This window comes from Drosophila obscura, unplaced genomic scaffold, assembly GCF_018151105.1.
Source record: "Drosophila obscura isolate BZ-5 IFL unplaced genomic scaffold, ASM1815110v1 contig_46, whole genome shotgun sequence".
NCBI classification, from domain to species: domain Eukaryota; kingdom Metazoa; phylum Arthropoda; class Insecta; order Diptera; family Drosophilidae; genus Drosophila; species Drosophila obscura.
Window position 1 is genome coordinate 875,947 of NW_024542835.1, and position 19,808 is coordinate 895,754.

Sequence of the window (19,808 nt, forward strand, 5' to 3'; positions counted from 1 at the left end):
GTCTTCCAATGTAAACGCCTTTTCTGCTTCATTGCGTCTATGCCGATATCGATAGCATACGCGCCCAGTGTAAAAAGGCTATCAGATTCCATTGCAATCCCACGTGCACCGACCTGCCAAAATTTCGGACAACTAAGGATTTCCGGTTTTAACCAGGTCTCGCTAAACACAATAACGTGGAACGATAAGCTGAGACTCTCAAGAAAAAGAGTGCTGAGCTTACTACGCAAGCCTCTAGCATTCTGGTAGGTAACTAAAAGAGAGGAAGTTAGTCTTTTGGATGGGTAGAAGTAGAGGTGGAGATGGAGCAATGGCCTGACTACTAGGAAGAGTTATATGGGCCTATTCTTTTTCTTAGCCGGAAACTCTTTAACCACCAAATGCTCTGGCCAAAACATGGCGGAACAAGTGGTATCAAATTGAGTCGGGGAGACGCTTATCTTGAAGGAAGATATCTTCCAAGCGTAAGAAAAGTACAATTTTTACACATTTAAGGTCAGGGGCAAGCCTTGATACAAAAACTTGCCGCTTTTGGTGGGACTCCCACCAGTGGTTTTGGCAGCACAGGTCTGGTACCTGTGATTGCAATATCCGGTGGTCCGGGATGTTCATTAGCTGGTGGGAGCGAAACTAATGGGATATTTAAGGAGTTGGGTGCGGATTCGACGGAAACGGGCGCTACAGACATTTCTAACTGCATACTCTCCGAAGAGACGCATTCGGCTCCCGAATCTGCATCACCAGCAGCGATCGTTACCTTTGGAGTAGCAAACGTAATCAACTGCTGCAGTAAGTAGTAAGTTTTTCAGATGCCGGCGGACATGAGGCAGTCGGCACTTGCAAGTCCCGCGGAGTAGACTTCTTGCGCCTCGGAGACTTAGCCAGCAGCTGTAAATTGCTGAAATGAGTGTCCATGGCCAAGAGCCGATCATATTGATGTTTAAAGCCCACGATTGAAGCCACTCTGCGCCTTCCTCATAAACGAACGCGTGTTGTTTTCCACAACACGGAATTCCTCACAACTAAACTGCAGGCCCTTGTTTTGAGAAATGGCATATCGTAAGATCCCTACACATTTTGCGTGCACTAAGCTTTCGCAAAGCCAGCAAGGGATATTGGGCTTGTCATGGGTGATCTGGGTTGTTTGCAGGTTTTTTTTTGGCACATAAGACAGGAAAATCTATAATAATAAGTCTTTTAATTTTTTTTTCGAGAAAAAAATTTCAAAGCAAATATCAATCAGACCAACGTCCAGAGCAAACGCTTAAAGCGAAATCGAAATGAGAGTGAGAGCGTTACTGCTCAGAAAGTTACGAGAGTGAGAGAGAAAGAACAGTTATAGAGATTTAGGTGATAGAGAGAGAGAGAGAGTTGGAGGACAATAGCTACGATAAAGAGCGGCTTAATGTAATGAGAGGGCGTACTTACGAACGGCAACAATACAATCACACGACTAACCGACGATCAAAATTAATTAAATAAGTTGTGTTTTTACACAATTATTAGGCATGCACCAAGGCGCTCCGACATTCGCTAAAGTGTGATTTATTTATTCCTGTAGTGTCAAGCGCAAAACTTATTGCTTTTACACCCATCCAGCCATCCATTTCCGGGATGGTTCCTAAGGTTCCTAAGGAAATTTAACCAGTTATTCCACCATCCTTCCTAATCCGCACGTTTCTATGCGATATTTGTTCGATAATTTTCAAATGCAACCATAAATAGTCGACATTCCCAACGAAAAAGTGAAATTTTCTGAAAAAATGTAAACAATGACAGAAATATGAGAGAAAAAAACAAAGCAAACACACATCTAAATTCTCTCTCACCATCCCGGGGGAACGGTGGGTATTTTTGACAGATTTGAAACACCGATTCATCCACCATGAAAAACCAGCTCATGCATAAAATTTGGTGTGGCGGAAAATTTGTAAATTTTGGCTGGCTGGGACAGCCTATTTCGATATGCTATCGACTAATATAACGATAATATCAATGTATGTAAAAAGAGTGACCGAACACTGTTTAATGCAGAAATACCAAAAACTAATCGGCCTTATAGACAATACTCTGCCAGGGCTGGGCTGCGCTCTCAAAAGATATGAAATGCTTCTGATTTTTTAATCCATTTTCTTTGAAGGAAATCACCTAGTTAGTAGTGGTACACATACCTAAGATTTTTTGTGCGATACATTTTCAATTTGTACCCTGTTTAGGTTACACACCTTGCACATTTTTAAGTATTTTTTTAGCATTTTCTAATATTTTTTAGTAGTTTGTTTTTAGTATTTTTGAAGACGCGTTATGCACTCTACTCAAGTCCAATTCACATGTAGCAAATGTGTAGTTACCATGTACATAATTAATTTTTTTTTTGTATTATTTTTTATGTTTGATGACCTTTTATAATTAAACCCTATGTTTTGAGAATTAATCAAATGAAAATGAATACTTAAAATTAGCAAATCTCTTAGAAAATTGATTCATCAGTCGGATAAAATTAAATGTTAATTGCTGAGAGTCCTAGGTAGTGTATAATGCTAAACCGAATATCAAAATTGAGGAATATGTTAATGTTAATTATAGCGATGATGCTTACATCATGATAAAAAGAAAAGGTTGTTTATTCGCTCTCTTCGGGGTCTTATTCATTTTACACACTTCCAATCACAACAACGAATTTGCTGTTGTGCTGGGCAAAAATACATCGTTGTGGCAATACACCACCTTGCATGGGGCACACTAGTCAAAAATGTAAAAGGGGATTTATTTGTGAAAAATTCGAGTGCATAAATATGCAAAATACTAATTAAAAATTGGAGTAGGCAAGCATTGCCCCATCAAAACATAAGCATTGTCAGCAACGGCGTGGGCAAATAAATAGCAGGTTTGACTCGGAGCACGGAAAATTCCGAACTTTGTACCCACACACAACCCAGCAGCCGGCTATACATATAGTGAAGGTCATTTTTAATTAATTGCTAGGACATTTAAAAAAGAAAATACCTCTGGTCGGAAATTGTGAACATTTAGTGCTGATCTGAAAACGCTCACATTTTGTGAGCTTTGGCGTCCCGCTTTTTGACAGACATAGTTAGTTGCTTGGTTGCGTGGCTGACAGCCGCCACAGTTCGTTCCAGGCCGACGAGTCAATATTTTGAGACCATCGACCAGGTAAGACATGCTGCTACAGCATCTTGCAAAATTCATCAATCAGCTCTTCACATTCACCTTGATGGCGTAACAAATGCCATGACGTCTCGGTTTTATCTGATCGGTTTAGTCTTTATCGCAAGCGTAGAGTGGACCCTAGATTAGCCCCCAATCCAATAATCGGAAGAGTGCAAACTCCAACAGTAGATGGGAAAAAAATATGCTTTGTACACGACACGATTTAAACTCAAACTATGTTTCAGAAACAAATCTTTTCGAATTACAATGGCAAGCGTCGAAAAAGTGTCCACGGAGCGAAAGGCGAATCCGGCCAAATCTTTTATCACTGGCGGCTTCGGTGGGATTTGTAATGTTCTTTCTGGACATCCGTTAGATACCATAAAGGTGAGCTTTTTTAACTAATGTGAATAAAAACTGATTTGGAACATTTTTTGCATTGCAGGTGCGCTTGCAGACAATGCCGCGACCGGCGCCAGGTGAGCAACCACTTTACAAAGGCACCTTTGACTGTGCTGCGAAAACCATAAAGAATGAAGGTGTCCGTGGCCTCTACAAGGGCATGTCAGCTCCACTAACTGGTGTTGCACCTATTTTTGCCATGTGCTTTGCGGGCTATGCGTTGGGCAAACGTTTACAGCAACGAGGGGAGGACGCGAGGCTCACCTACTCACAAATATTTGTGGCCGGTTCGTTTTCGGGCCTGTTCTCCACGCTGATTATGGCACCAGGAGAGCGAATCAAAGTCCTCCTACAAACACAACAAGGGCAGGGTGGTCAGCGTAAATATAATGGAATGATCGATTGCGCTGCGAAGCTTTACAAGGAGGGAGGACTGCGCAGTGTCTTCAAGGGAAGTTGCGCCACTATGCTCAGGGGTAAGTCGAGCTCATTTTAGTGATTTGCACTATTGGCTATGTGGTTACATTATCATTACATATATATTCAAGTTCGAAGTAATCATAAAGCTAACTTAGAGTACTAGTTAAGTGGTTAAATCTCATTGGACATCTCCAACACGAGTGGATCCGAGTGGGGCTGATGATTCTGTTGCCTTAGCACAAACTGCAGCGTGTTGCGTTGCTTTGTAGGCCTGTGTGCTATTTTCCTTGGCCGTGCTTTTTTTGACTGCTGGTTCTGGTCCTGCAGCTCGACCTTCCGCCAGTGGGGCAGCGGAAGCCCCCTTGTTCCGATCCGTATGGGACTTAGCGGCTGAAGAATTTTTATGTCGCCACAATGAAGTTGCTTGCGGAGCACGTAATAGACACTGCGTCCATTATAGTTGGAGCAGCGGGGGACCACACTCTTGTCCGTCTCATAAGGGGCCTCATATCTGCATGAGAGGGGATCGCCATTTATGTCTTTTACACACCTCTTCACACTAGGTCCCCGCACTACATTTGTGAAGTATGGTTTCCAGTATCGCATCTGGCAGCTGCATTGCCACGGATTCTGATCAAGACGAATTACCCGAACAAGTGGCAAGCGGGAAAAACTCGTGGGCAAGGTTTTCAACTGATTTCCTTGCAGCTGGACTTCCTCAAGCCTCTGCTGATCATCCAGCAACCCATGAGGCATATTTGTAAGATTGTTATGGCTCAAGTTGAGAAACTTCAGTCGCTTCACGCCCATGAAGGCATCCATGGACAGTTCCGAAACGCCACACTGACTAATGTCCAGTTCCCTGAGTTGTTCCATGCCTGCAAAGACATCAAACTGTATGCTATGGATTTGTCCCCGCAGCTTTAGGACCTCCAACCTATAAAGACCCTGTAAATGGTTGGTTATGGTTGGAGTTAATGATGTTTTAAAGCTGTTTTGAAGAGGACTTGCTTACCTTAAACACGCCCTGTTCTAGTGTTTCAGTGGAAACATTGCCAAGGATTAATGTGCGTAGTTCGTTAAGGGAATCAAATTGTCCATAAATAAACCAAGTGCGGAGATCCAAAGCCGCCTGATCGCTGCCCATTTGAAGTTCCCTCGTATCGTTCATTACCCAAAACGTTCCAGGAAGGATGTATTTAACAGGATTGCTGCGCAGATCTGCCGTCTGCAACTTTGGCAAGGGCGGAAAACTTAATTCACTTAAGCGTCCTAGTTGATTATCGGCTAAGTTGAGTGTCTCCAGTTGGAGCAGGCCAGCGAGACCCAGATAATGTAATCGACTTAAGGCGTTGTGGGCTAAAGAGAGACTCTTCAGGTTCAGAGCACCCGAGAAAGCGAATGGGGGCAACTCCTCAATGCTATTCCTCTCCAGGTTGAGGTCCCTCAGTTGGGTTAGCCCGTCGAACATTTGCCAGTGCAGTTTATCCAGCTTACAGCTCAGTATGCGGAGCACCTCCAGTCTGCCCCATCCAAAAAAGCTGGGCATCCTGGTCTGCTTCAGTCGTTGTATGTGCTGCTCATAGGTGACAATGTCAGAGGCGGCATCCTCGAATTGCAATGGGTACTTTGTAGAATATTCGCCGTGTGGAAGGAGCTCACTCGGCGGCTTGTACTCATAGTCGTCACTGGGAAGTTTCGAGAACTTTGGACGTTGCAGCCGATCGCTGGCCTGCAATCTGATCTGCTCAAAGTTGGCATGCTGCAAAAACTCCAGGGGATCATCGATGATCAGAGTGGCGCCGATTCCACGAATTTCCAGAGTTCTTAGCTGATTAAGTCGCCGTAGACTGCTGGTGTTCACTGCGAAATTAATTATATATTACTCGTTTACCAATCGGAATACCAGGTGGTTACCAACCCGCCAGTTGATTCTCTACGTTGCCGGTGTAGAGCAATATCAGAGCCTGCAAATCCATTGGCAAGTAATCCCGAAGTTCCTGCCACTCATTTTGGGACTGAATCAGGCAAGTGGCTAGTTTTGTGTGTGTGGTTAGCAGCAAGCTATCATCCACATGCTTCCTGGCCATGTGATTAACCCAACGAGCAATGGGCAGCTCGTTGAATGCCTCCAACTGACAGACGCATTTGACTGGGCAAGTGCGAGCTTCCAGCTCCGGTTCAGGCATAGGCCGTAGAACATAGCCCAGCGCAGATCCATGTATCGACTATGGTTAAGCATAGACACGAGTATTTATCAATATACTGCTCGGAGCTAGTAGCTTACCTTCGTCAGCATTAGCAAGATCAGCAGCGTCTTTGAGCCCTGTACGATCCCCTTCATCTTCATTCTGGCGTAACGCTTTATTCGACGAATGCCATTCATAAACTAAAACGAAAACGCAGCGCAACTGCCACATGCCTGAACAATTACTGAGAGATGAAGGCGGTTCCCATTTGAACTCGTAGTATTGTTTTTATATTATTCGTCTCTGCTTTAAAGGAAGTCGTCGATAAGAACATCCTCTGCTTGGATAAGAAAAGAAATAAGAAAAACATAAATTGTATAACGTGTGCATGTGTTGTGCCTGTATATTGAGATATTCGTATATATGTATGTAAAATGTACATATGTATATTCATTGATGGTATTAGCATTTAGTCGAGAAGTTTGGCCCATCAAAGTCCATTGGGCACAAGGTCGTGCTCCGTAGAAGATTTCAAGGAATCTCCTCCATCTCCTCTCTGTATTTATTTGTAATATCATTAGTAAATGTTCTAGTATAAAATATATAAATACGATATACCATATATTATTATATTTATTATATAATATTTATGTATATAAGGTTAAGCCAAAAAAATGCCTACAAATTTTAACTGGGCACCCCTTAATATTTTTATCTTGTGTTAGATAGTAATATAAATGTTTTTATTTTTATTAAAAAAAAAATTTTTAGAGCTTGCTAAAATTTTGTAATAAGAAAATTAAAACAAAATTTTGTTTGGGCAATGAGTTGGATAATGCGGTGAAATCTATTGCATACGTATATACAATACAATGTATGTATCAATACCATTAATCGTCATGAGCCAATTGCACTACCCGACACCATTTCGGCTTACATTTGGTGAACTTTGCCATTCTGAAAAGCTAAGAAATGCAATAAATAAGACCCATACATTTTGTGATTTTATCTTACCGTTTGGGAAATATTAAGCTTTCAAATGCAAAAATTATGATTTTTGTCCGGTATTTTTATACCCGTACTAAAAAAAAAGTTAAGGGGTATATTAGATTTGTGGTAAAAGTGGATGTGTGTAACGCAGAGAAAGAAACGTTTCCGACCCCATAAAGTATATATATTCTTGATCAGCATCAATAGCCGAGTCGATATAGCCATGTCTGTCTGTCCGTCTGTCTGTCTTGTTGAGCGCCTAGATCTCAGAGACTATAAGAGCTAAGGCAACCAAATTTGGTTTCCAGACTCATGTGATATCCCACTGCTACAAGTGTATTTCAAAATTTCGCCCCGCCCCTTCCGCCCCCACAAAGAACGAAAATCTGTGGCAGGCACATTTTTAAAGATACGATAAAACTAAAAACGCAGTATCGTAGAGAATGCCCAGACTGCTGAATCTGAATCAGATCGGATCATAATTATAGCCAGAATGACGAAATTAATTTTCAGTTGCTTCCCCTGCCCCCTCCAGCCAACGACAACACAACTCATTTTCCTTCTCGCTCGCACACTCTGCCGCGTTCAGTGCGCGAGCAACCCCTAGCGGAGGAGATGTAGAATCTAAATGGTACATGTATAATCTACATGTTAGATGTATAATATACATAATATATGTAGATGTAGATAACAGATGTAGCAAAAAAATGTAAAATGTAAAATTTTTTTTTTTAATGCTAAAATTCAAAAAAATCATATGTTCAAAAACGTAAATACTGACTGAGTACGGGTATAAGTAGAGTCGCGTTTTTAGAAGCGACTCACACGTTCCTTCTCGTTGGTTATTGCTTAAGGTTTAACCATGGGCAGTTAAACTAATAAATGAAAATTACATGAATACGAATCAAACTGGGACTGATTTATTGGCTCAAGTAGCCGCTATGGCCCAACTCACAGCCAAGTTAAAGTCAGAGAAGTCAGAGAAAGTCAGAGCCGATAGCCTATGAAATCAAGAATAAATTAAATTAAATTATTGATTAACAAAGATTTGAACTTCAAAGTACAAGTATCGAAGGAAAATAAATGGAAATGTAGTTACGGCAAAGGCTACGGAAAGATTCATGGTCAGAGAAATAAGTAAGACATAGTTGAAGATGAAGAGGAAAGCAATGGCTAGTCGGACGGGATGGGACAGCGATGTTAATAATGCTACTGATGGCAAATCCTACTGCTTTCTAGAGAGTGGATGTTAATGAGACGCAACCTTCTCCTATAAGCAAGAAGTTGTATAGAAGTTACACTGAAGTACACTGAAGGCATAGATCAGGCGTAGAGGCGTTCTAAGGAAATGTCAGCCTTATCTTATCGACTACTCTATCCATAGTAGTCGATAAGATAAGGCTAACTACGATGGAATGTCATGCCGGTACGTTTGAAAATGTTAGGAGGAAGAATGTTTATTAAGCACCAATTGTTGAGGGCGTCAAGATCGGGTTGGAGAAATAACGGGAGCACGGGATCACTATAGGAAAAACATAACTTGACATCATCAGCATACATTAGGACTCGAGAATGAATATGAATATGGGGAATATCTTTAATGAAAAAATTAAACAAGAGGTGGCCAGGATGGCTCTTCTGAGATTCCTCAGTTAAAGATAAGTTAGATAAGTTCAAAATACCACAGTTATTAGAAACATCCGATTTAGATAAAATGGGAATAATATACGATTCTTTCCAGAAAGTGGGAAAATCACCGAGAGATAGGTGCACGCAAAGTTTTAGAACAGCACTGGGAACCATATCCGAGCAAGTAGAAAAAGAAAATTACATGACTGTAAATTAGTGAAGAGGCCATTATAATCAATGAAATCAATGATTGGAATGAAAGATGATGAGGTGAGAATAGAAGGAAGACTAGTGGAGGGAACAGAGTAGCAAAGTTGAAAAAATGAAGCGAAAAGATCAGCAATATTTCGATCTTTATTAGGCAGTATCGTTTTACATAAGAGAGACATTTTCGATCAATTAAAGACAAAGAAATTCTGGGAATCACGATTAAGGGGGAGTACTGAACGTATGTACTTCTTGGACAATTGCAACAATTCATTTTATTATTTATATTGATATTACTTATGTGCATGTTATTCATTTATAATAAGTATTGACACGAGATCATTGCTAGAGGAATCCAAGAATTGGGAATTCGAGACATTGATCAAAATACTTAGAAACATTTACCAAGGACAAGAGAAAGTTTACAATATTCGTATTATTGTGTAAGTACATAAATTCAAGAGTTGATTCGATTTTAAAAATTAGCATGTTTAATGTACTCAATAATTGTTTTGTTTGGTTTTTAGATTTGCCCGCTAACGGACTATACTTCCTGGTATATGAATATATACAGGATGTGGTGAAGGCAAAATCGGAAACAGGCCAGATTAATACTGCCTCAACCATTTTTGCTGGCGGCGCTGCTGGTATGGCGTACTGGATCTTGGGCATGCCCGCTGATGTCCTAAAGAGTCGACTGCAGTCCGGTAAGTACTTTTAACTAAAAATTGCTTTCCATTACGAGCAGTAGCTAAGTATGCATATTCTTATATTACAGCCCCTGAGGGAACTTACAAACACGGCGTTCGAAGTGTATTCAAGGACCTAATTGTAAAGGATGGGCCACTAGCTTTGTATCGCGGCGTTACGCCTATTATGATTCGCGCATTCCCAGCCAATGCGGCATGTTTCTTTGGGATTGAGTTGGCGAACAATTTTTTTAATGTTGTGGCACCACAGTTCTAATTGCATATAGTGTTTGGTTTCTTTCTTGTTCAGTTAAGTCATAAAGTTATGTTAAATAAATATATTTTTTGATATGATGAACATGTTTAAATACAAATGATCTGAGTTTGAACTTTGATGAAATGCAATTGCGTTCAATTTTAAATATAAAAAGTTAATTTAGATAAATAATATGTATTACATACATATGTACATATACGTCGCATTGAGTTTTGAAATGGATCAGAAGGCACCAGGTGGCGGATAGCGAACGGCCTTCCTCGGTAGGTAGCTCAGCTGCGAATAGCTAGGTATCACAAAAAATTCAACCTAGTTGTCTTTGAGGAAGAGTTCCGAAAATAAGCAGTCTCGGACAGCCACCGGGTGTTCGCGAAGCAGCAACACTGACGATACGATATGCCTTATCCGAGAAACGTGAATCTCTGCCCGGACGGACCTACCCCTTCTTTCCAAATCGTCGGAACAGAATGGACAGAATGGTAAACAAAAACAACACAAAACGAGTCTGGCACTCCCCAACTGCAAACAGGGAGCAATCCCATATAGGGAAAGGCAGGAAAAGGCAGACCCAAAGGTCTGGCCTAACCCGCTACACAGCAGGGACATAATGTGCGGCGAACCCAAAGGGGTCCGGACCTGGGGTGGGTGGTGAATCGGCTCCCAATACCGATACCCAAAGCGCTCCAGAGTCCTGTGCAACATATCATTCGCGCAAATTTCCAGGAAACGACATAGACTTCCTAATGGGCTGCGATGCCAACGCTCACCACACCAAATAAGGGAGCTCGGATACAAATGTGAGGGGGTGAGTCACTTTTCAGCTTCATCCTTAACTCTAACTTGGTAATTTGTAATCGCGGTAACGACCCCACTTTTATCATAAAAACCGTCAGGAGGTTATTGACCTCACCTTAGTGTCTCACAAACTATCAGACATCAAAAGTCAAGAGTTTGAAAGTCCTAAACAACTTCCACTTCCTTCCACTCCTCTTCTGACCATAGGTATATCGAGAAAATTCTATCTCTCGAGAGCTAAAACCTACTGACTACATTAACCCAGGAAATCCAACTGGGAAACATCTAGTACAACCATGGATGAACTACTCCCGCCCATATCACTCCAGACGATCTAAATCGTTTAGGGGACAGATTCACGGAAACATGCAACAAGCCCTTCACGGCAGCAAACCAAGGGGGAAAAAGACACCCCCCCTGGTTTTCAAAACAAATAGATATCCTACGTAGGAGCTGCAGGACTCTCTTCAACAGAGCCACAAGCGCCAACGAGGAGAAACACTCTGGCCCTATACAAACAAGATCGAGGACTTTGCTGCAAAGTAGTGGCATACCCTCTGCGTACAGAGGCATACCCTCAAACCCTCTGCAGTTTAATGACCGCGAAGTTCGCGCGACTGTCAAAATGGTCTGGGAGTTTATCCTTCAAAAAAGGAATTTTTTTTATTCTCAAATATATACAAAAATCCGCATCTCAACCCTCCAATACCAAACGAATGCAGGCTCTCCTTCAGCGACAGTGCTTACTTAGGTACTTAGGGTTGAGAATTAACAAGAAGCTTAATTGGAACCTGAATATCAAAGAAAGAGTAAAGAAGGCCTCGATACCCCTCTTAACTCTAAACGCTCTAAATACGGCATGATCCCAATCATAGTCCAATGGATATATCTAGCAGTAGCTAGACCAATAATACTCTATGTAGTTACAATATGGTGGCCAGCCCTTTCATCACCAACCAATTGGCCAAATTTCAACGAACTGCAGCTCGATGCTTCAGTGGAGTTCGCCGCACCACCCCAAATGATGCGCTAAAAACTATCTAATGCCATCTGAGCCTTGACCAGGCAAAAATGGCAGCAATTCGTTTGAAAGACTAAACTATGGGTATCACAGCACATCGGTCACTCATCCATTTTAAATGGAAACAATATCGTCCATACAAAAACGGGCTTCTGCGTTTCGAGTGAGTACACCGATACCCCTTTTGAAATAATTATCCCTCACAGAGACAACTGGCTCTAAGGGGCCACCGATCTCAGACGGGGACATACGAATGTTCAGGAAAACCTGTTCGGCTTCTGCCCGGCTGTCAGTAGAAGAAGGCTACAACACTTGGGCTCGCCCTTCATAACTGACATTTCAGAAATGTCTACAATCTATCCCAGAAGGATAGAACACTTTATAAGCGCATCCGCAACGGGCCGAAACCTACCTACGTGTAACGGGCTCATAGCGCCTGACAGCCGCCCTGACCTAACCTTACCTAACATACATACATACAGCGAGAGGCAAAAGAGAGTACACACTCATAACCACTGACTTTCGTCGCAAATAACAGCTAAACGAATAAAGCAAACCAAAACAATTTTTTTAATATATCAATCATTTCATTTTTAACAAATAAGCAATAATAACAAAATCAAATAAAAATTTTTTAGAGCGAAAAATAAACGAAAAGGTACTTGTGAGTCGCTTCTTTGGACGCTCAGTGAGTATACAAATTTGTGAGCTTATAAAAAAAATATAAAATATTTTAAAATTCTACATATATCATAAGATCACAAAATTTATATACTGACTGAGTACGGGTATGAAGGTAGAGTCGCGTCCACAGAAGCGACTTACACGTTCCTTCTCGTTTCAACTACTACGTCTCGTCATCCAGTCAACAGATCAAAATTTCATTAAAAATCAAACTAACCGGGACGGAATGGGTTAACTATACTCGACTTCTATTATATGAATTTTCATCCTAAAATTATTTTTTATGTAAGCAGCGGTTATTACACTATTATTGCGCCATTCTTGTCATTCTAATTAATTGATTCGGTTGACTTCGAACATTACATATGTACACCATTCCATGTAACTCAGGTTTTCAAAAACTGTTCTATTAAATGTTAGATTAGATAACCATAGCGCCTTGTATTGATGTAACAAAGCGGCAATTAATACTATTTATGAGGTGGTTTTGATTGTCGTACGATAGTTGTTGTGTGAAATATTTAAGTGTTCTTTACAGATCTACCTGCTAATGGGCTATATTTTCTCAGCTACGAGATATTGACGTCTGAGTACAAGCGACGCTATGATAGACCCAATGTGGATCTGTTTCCGGCCATCATAGCCGGTGGAATGGCGGGTATTTTCTATTGGATTGGGGGAATGCCTGCCGATGTTCTTAAGAGTCGATTGCAGTCAGGTAAGTAAACTCAATTTCGAGTGCTATCCAAATCTTACCCACAACCTTAACTGAAGCTCCTGAGGGGACATACAAGCATGGCATACGAAGCGTTTTTGTGGATCTCATGAAAAATGACGGCCTACTGGCGCTATACAGAGGAATTACCCCGGTTATGTTGCGCGCTTTTCCCGCGAATGCTGCCACCTTCTTCGGTATCGAGCTAGCCAATGCTTTTTTTCGAATTGTGGCCCCAGACTTTTAGGACAGTAACTTTAGGCCAACCAGTATTATAAAATAGATAGATTTAGAATGCAGTTTAATAAAGTATACAAAACAAATGAAAAAATTAATAATTATAATTAATGTTCATAACAGCTAATACAAAATATCTGTTTTAATTAACGATTTATAAAAAAAGTTTTAATTGAAGCGCTTAAAATAAAAAGCGACAGCAAATATCCGAAGCATTTGGTTGGGATTCTAATAACGTTGGCTCTCCTGGAGTCCGTCCTACTTGATCCCCCCTCTCGCTCTAGATGTCTTTCTTTTCTGATTTACAATGTTAAATGCCACAGTGTTAAATGTTGACAGAAGGCGCTTAAATTAAAAAATATTTATCTTTATGAAAAGGACAGAAACTTGGTGCTTCCGCCTTATTAAGCTATTTTACGGTCATGATTATCGAAATTAAATAGCTGTCGCTTCATGTTCTCATTTTTAGATATGGTATATGGGGACAGCAGCATGGGCAACACATTCAGCGACTTTAGCTCGGGAAGACGAATATTGAGTACATTTTGATTGGGCTGTTTCTGTTCCGATTGATTGCTCCAAATGGGATCGATCCAATAAGGTAATTTCTATATTGTCAAGAGTATATTAAAATTAAAAATAGCCAATGCCACATTTAATGTAGAATGTCTCACCTCTGCGGGGTGCGTATCAGGATTTGCTGACTCAAAGATGGAGCCTATCGGCGCGACAGTATAACTAACTAAATCATATAGATCCCCAGATGCATTCACTGAGTGCTGCATAACGGAAGGTTGAAGTGGAGGCTGCATCTGCTGTGGATAGAAACTAGCCTGACGGCGATGCCATAATTTGCCCGACGAGTGCGCATGAAGAGTGCCTGGCATTATGGTGCTGGATGTAATGTTGGTCAAGTCTCCGGCTCCAAGGCTGACGTTTAGGTCGCCAGATGAGTTGAACGAACTGTTAAATAGCTGCAGGGAGGAGTTTAGGGAGTTCTCCTTGTTGCAGCAGCTGTTGTACAAGCTAAGGTTTCCCGCGCTCGATCCAAAACTATTCAGCAACGACGAGTTCGCACTCGGTGGAGAGCATTTTGTGGTTGTTGTATACTGCTCCTGGTAGTTCTGGAAGCTGTTTACCTGTGGCTTGAAGGACGCGTTGGATGTACTGGACACACTGTTCGCATATTCATTGGCAATCGCTCGTGTTTTGTGTGGCGGTGGTGCCTGAGCAGGTGGTGGACGATTGTGTTCGCCCAGAGGAGTACGGTAGGTGCGCTGCGCCTTGTGCTTGGCATAGGGCAACTTCAGGGAGCCGAACAAATGCTGATGACTGACTCCTGAACTGAGACGCACTATAGAGGGAATAAGGGGGGAGGGATAGCGTAGTTTGTCTTTTCCACTAATATATCTTACTTACATGCGCAGTTCACATTGAGTGACACATCGCTCCTTTCCTGAGTGGGTCCCTTGTTAATCGTAAAGAGATCCTCATGCGCAGCCACCACCGAATATAAGTTGGGAAATCCAAACTCAAAAGTTGTGCTCAGACCACAGTCCAGTCCGCTCTTGATTTCGTACAGATACATGCTGGGACGCTGTTCCAGCATTCGGACGATCGACATCAGAAACCTCATGAAGCTGGTAGGGCGAACGCACTGCTGATCATTCTCATCGTAGATCTGGGAAGACACCGAGGTCAATGCGCTAAAAGGTCTAACTACGGGATGTAGATGAAGAACTCACTCACCTCGATGGTATGTCGCATGGCATGCAAAGCAGTCTCTGTAAGCTGGATCGTGTGCTTTGCGTTGAATTCGCTTATGAATTGAGCTTTAGGCAAGGGCTCCAGGGCTGGCGATGCTGATGAGGAGACAGACTCAACGGCTCCTTTCGGGATACTTGTAGCTGATGGAGCTGCAGACTCTCGCTGCAGAATATGCTTACAAGCCCGATAACACAGCTGACGGAATTCCAGATCATCATTGTGGCAAATCAGCCAAGTGTCCTGATCCTTGTGTTGTACCTCTACATAGGGTAACTGCTCAATGGCCGTGGTTATATCCGAGACCCCTAACGTCTGCGGCTGCATCTGGTAGCCATACTTCTTCTTGTGCAACTTTAGCACCTGCTCCAGTTTCATGCAGTTCGTGGAGTTACCAGTGACATTCCGTATGAGGTCCTCGCACTGCTCAGCAAACACACGCCTGGCCACCTTTGGCGAGAGTAGGATCTTCTTGTCCTCATCACCGGTCAACTCCATTTCAACTACACCATTAATGGCGTCCATGAGGTCGGCCAGCTTCAGGAAACCGTAATCGCTGAGACGACACTGGTATGCAAAGTGATAGTGATACGAACGTACGAACTTCTGAAACAGTATTGTGTACTGGAGGGAATTCTGGAAGAGCTCCACCATTTCCCCCGCAAAAACGCATGTTTTTTCGAGCTCACTATTCGTCTGCTTGCGCTTCGGCATTGAAATGAGAATGTCCTTTCCCTGCTGCACGGAGCTCAAGACCACAATATTGGAGTTGACTAGGCCATCCAGAATGTCCACAATGTCGCACACTCCATAGTCAGTTACATCGAAATTCCGACTCTGGGTCTGAGCAAAAATGCCCGGCAATTGGGACAGCAGAACCGAATTATTACCATGAGCTCGTAGGATCCGCAACAGGTCGGACGTGAATCTGCGTATCTGAGTGCGATGAGTAAGAGTTATCTGGCGATTCTCTCCGTCGCCCATGATCTGGACTACGGAGGACAGTGCCTCAAAGAGCTCAATGAGCTTTGTGTAGCCATAGTCCGCCACACGACATTGCTTGCCAAAATGATTGTGATATGCCGGGATAAAGCGATTGAACTTCATCGTCGACTTTGGTGACATCTTTACGAGTTCGATAACCTCGCGCGAAATCTGATAAAGCGGATCAGCGACAGAGTTCTTAAAGTAGCTTCCGCCCGAGACATTCGAACGGTCGCTGCCGTTTAAGCTACTCAAATTCGAGCTGCACGAGATGGCTCCAATCGATGATGCCATCTCCTTGTTCAGCTCCAACCAGCCTAGAATCTTAATGCCGAAGTTATTCACCTGTATCTGTATGCCCTGAACACAGCAGACTAAGTGCTCCAGGTTGACGCCGCTTTCGTTAGCCATAATCGACACCTTCAGCTGGTCCTCAATGCAATGCAGAAGGGTGGCCACGGGTATGTCACCTGGATGATGCTTGAGAAGCGGATAAATGAGCTTCTGGATCTCTGAAATAGTCATAAATACGTTGGGCAGCGGCTCAATATCTTGCTCTGCCCATCCCTTGTGCTGCTCCTTCTTGAAGTGAACGGTGCAATAAGGGACACTGTGCTGCAGTCCCTCCATTAGAGGTGAGCTCTCCAAGGTGTTTACGAGCTCTGGCTGAAGACTAATAAACTTATCCTCATTGTTATCCGAGTTGATGGTACAGATGTCCTGCATTTTGTACAAATCCAGAACACTGATTGAGGTTTTAAAGCGCGACTGGAAAAGCTCTCGGAACTTATACATCGGCAGTGTATAGTACGGAACATCCTGGGAAAGAGCACAAAAGGGTGGGACACAAAGGAAAACTTAAATGGATAAGTGCAAATCCAAGTTTCTCATACCTTCAACAGTCCAGCGACTTGGCAACGCAACGTGTTGACCTCGGTCAGAGAAGAGTCGCGAGTGTAGCTGACCAGCATACGCTTGTGCCCAATCTTCTTACGATGCAAATTGGACACGACCTGCTTGGCAAACTTTGGAAAAGGAAGTTCAAAAATAAATCGGGCATGGCATGCGGTGGGGCGCTCACGTAAAGATCCGGCACAGTGACCTTGGCATAGGAGCTGCCCTCAAAGATCAGCGACACCACCGGCGTAATGGGCTTCAGTTGGTTCATAAGGAAGTTACGCAGACTTGACTCATCCAGTGAGTAGTCCAGATTGGTAATTTGCAGAGTGACTGCATCGCTGGGATCGGTAATTGTGGCGTAGGTCTGACCAGACCCTTCCCCATTGCTGCTACTGCCACTTGGGGCCACTGTGGAAGCTAAGGCCCTAGAACGGGGACCCACCATGCTGGGCGCCATTGTATCGATCAGACTGCTGGCGTAGCCAAAATCAGTGCCTGAGATACTGTTTGCGACCACGCTGGTGTGGTCCGTGGCACTGCTGGCGGAGGCGCTGATAGGGGGCGGAGCTGCCGACGAGGCCATGGGCAGGGAGAGAGGGCACATGCTGTTCGTCTGATAGATGGAGTCATATGGCTGATACGTCTGTTGCTGCTGCTGATGATTATGCAGCAACGGATGGCCGGGTACGGCAGCAACAGCCGCTGCAGCCGCGCAGGAGCGATTGTGATTGTACGGCATATAGCGACTTCGGTTGAAGCAGGAAGCGCTGCCATTGATATGAGCATGCTGGCACACCTCCAACTGGGTAGGAATACTGGCGTACTTCCCAGGCAGCATTCCTGGTGGCTGCATATACCCAGCCAATCCGTTACTGTTGTAATAGCGCAATCCCCCAGCTAGACCCACGCCGGAATTGCTGAAATCCGCACAAAGTACGCCCGATGGCAAAGATACAGCTTGTTGCTGGTAAATTTGTGGCTGTGACTGAGTCTGCGCCGGCGCATAGTAAGCGGTCGGTAGTTTTCCAGCCCTGTCACACGGCCAACTATTCCGTTGGAAAAGAAAATAATCACTAAATAAATATATGAATAATAAGCATGTATATACATACATATATTTGTTTCGGGTGTTTTTCTTAGAATTAAATCGAAATGTAATCGGAATTCGAAATATTGCTACCAAGTGCTCTAAAATATATTACATACATATGTACATACCTATACAAACGTTCGCCCATGTCGGTGGAAGAAAATGCGCTGCCGGTTAGTTTTATGCTGACTTCACGTGTTAATATCGGTGCTTGGCACGCCTCTGGTAAGCCGGGTACGTTTGCGGTTTATCTGGAATGCATACAATTAGAGAAAAACCCACAAACGGAATATTTTGAGATTCATGTAAAATTATTGTAAGCATTATTCTGACGATTGCCCGGCGTATTGATTTAAAAATCACATGGAATAACAACATTTAAATAATCATTTGTGTGTTGACTTCGCGCGGGAGGAGGTCTAATAAAACTGTTAACATGAAATGATTTGCATTCGCATATAAATTAAATAAATGGAATTAAAATGAAAAATAGGCTGCTGGTCATGTCAGCACGCCAGCGTAGAGGGTGATAAAGAGAGAGATACAGATAAAGAATGAGAATAAGGGAAGAGAGACGACACACCATAGCAATAGCTTCCCACGCAAAACATTTCAAGGTATTATTGAGTGGAACCTGGGCCGATTTTCGTTACGTTATTGTTTTTCTTACCCAACTGTTTATTGGACAGTTAGTGGAACAGTGGAGTTAAATCGCTGTGAATGGATGATTTTTAAGGGTACAGAATAACTGGCGGCTATAATTTGTATATAAGCTCTTTTATCCAATTACATATGTATGTAATTATTACTAAGCAAAGGTTATCTGTTTTAAAATAGTTTATTTTAATTAACAATGTTTTCATTACCGACGAGTTTCTTGTCGAGTAATTCGCTACACCGTTTCTTTCTAAGCCATGCATCAGTGAATTTATTATTTTTACCCACTTCTCCCAACAATAAAATAATAATACAATCGCGTACCCTTTGTACCCTTTCCAAAAGACTCACGTGTGCCACTGAAATGGTCGAAATATGTATAGACGATCCTCCGCTTGAAATCAATAATGATGATATCCTTTTAAATAAATGTAGGTGTTATCTTTGAGCCCCGCAACAATGGCAGTTAATAGCCGATAAAAAAGTATTAATAACAAAATCAATTTAACAGTATTGTAGATGAGAAAATTAACTAATTGACAAATACAAATAAAAAGGTCTCATTAAATTGAATCGGTTGTTTAATGAGAAACTCGTTAAATTTAAATAAAAGAAAATATACTCGAATAAAAAAGGCAATAAAGAAAACAAAAAATGTGCTAAGTATAAACCGCGTGTTCTTTCGCCGGGCACCATACAAATTCAATTAAAACACAGAGGGACAAACAAGTATTCGCTTGCGATCACTTGGACAACAACTGAGGTGACTGGAAATGTTTTGGCGCGGCTTTGGCGCCATGATCGATAAGTGGATGAGTATGAGTGGATTGGAGGAGCGGCATCACGTGTGCAGAACGAGTGAGAGAGAGAGAGGCTGGAGGCTGGAAGGTGTCAAGCCGCCTAGAGTTGCCAGACAGGGCGTGCGTACCCTGGCGTTGATGGAAAGCCTTGGACTGATCATTGCTTCACACGATTGCTGCCTTCAAC

General features: G+C 42.6%; 3 protein-coding genes across 9 annotated transcripts; 1 reads left to right on the forward strand and 2 right to left on the reverse strand.

Annotated features, from left to right (window-relative positions):
- The first annotated feature begins 2,396 nt into the window (after positions 1-2,396).
- On the forward strand, positions 2,397-13,486 carry LOC111074563 (congested-like trachea protein). Of its 6 annotated transcripts, none has more exons than XM_022367373.2 (5): positions 2,397-2,527; positions 3,417-3,558; positions 3,617-4,049; positions 13,013-13,192; positions 13,249-13,486. In XM_022367373.2, the coding sequence occupies exons 1-5, from the start codon at positions 2,505-2,507 to the stop codon at positions 13,434-13,436; spliced, it is 966 nt and encodes a 321-aa protein (XP_022223065.1). In that variant the 5' UTR covers positions 2,397-2,504; the 3' UTR covers positions 13,437-13,486. The 6 variants fall into 6 exon arrangements, with proteins under 6 accessions (XP_022223065.1, XP_022223068.1, XP_022223069.1 ...); XM_022367376.2 differs by lacking the exons at positions 13,013-13,192; positions 13,249-13,486 and adding exons at positions 9,358-9,451; positions 9,536-9,639 and having other exon boundaries at positions 2,405-2,527; XM_022367372.2 differs by lacking the exons at positions 13,013-13,192; positions 13,249-13,486 and adding exons at positions 9,536-9,715; positions 9,787-10,051 and having other exon boundaries at positions 2,416-2,527.
- On the reverse strand, positions 3,943-6,421 carry LOC111074562 (platelet glycoprotein V-like). Its single transcript, XM_022367371.2, has 4 exons — positions 6,281-6,421; positions 5,915-6,221; positions 5,009-5,856; positions 3,943-4,941 (listed from the first exon to the last, which is right to left on the reverse strand). Exons 1-4 carry the CDS (start codon positions 6,377-6,379, stop codon positions 4,165-4,167), a joined length of 2,031 nt encoding a protein of 676 aa, XP_022223063.2. The 5' UTR covers positions 6,380-6,421; the 3' UTR covers positions 3,943-4,164.
- LOC111074560 (meiosis regulator and mRNA stability factor 1) lies at positions 13,480-19,577 on the reverse strand. 2 transcript variants are annotated; one of them, XM_041595198.1, is made up of 9 exons: positions 19,520-19,537; positions 19,173-19,263; positions 18,293-18,415; positions 17,256-18,147; positions 17,068-17,199; positions 15,176-16,993; positions 14,846-15,107; positions 14,101-14,780; positions 13,480-14,034 (listed from the first exon to the last, which is right to left on the reverse strand). In XM_041595198.1, exons 3-9 carry the CDS (start codon positions 18,310-18,312, stop codon positions 13,831-13,833), a joined length of 4,008 nt encoding a protein of 1,335 aa, XP_041451132.1. In that variant the 5' UTR covers positions 18,313-18,415; positions 19,173-19,263; positions 19,520-19,537; the 3' UTR covers positions 13,480-13,830. The 2 variants fall into 2 exon arrangements, with proteins under 2 accessions (XP_041451132.1, XP_022223062.2); XM_022367370.2 differs by having other exon boundaries at positions 17,256-18,120; positions 19,173-19,577.
- Between the last annotated feature and the right edge of the window lie 231 nt (positions 19,578-19,808).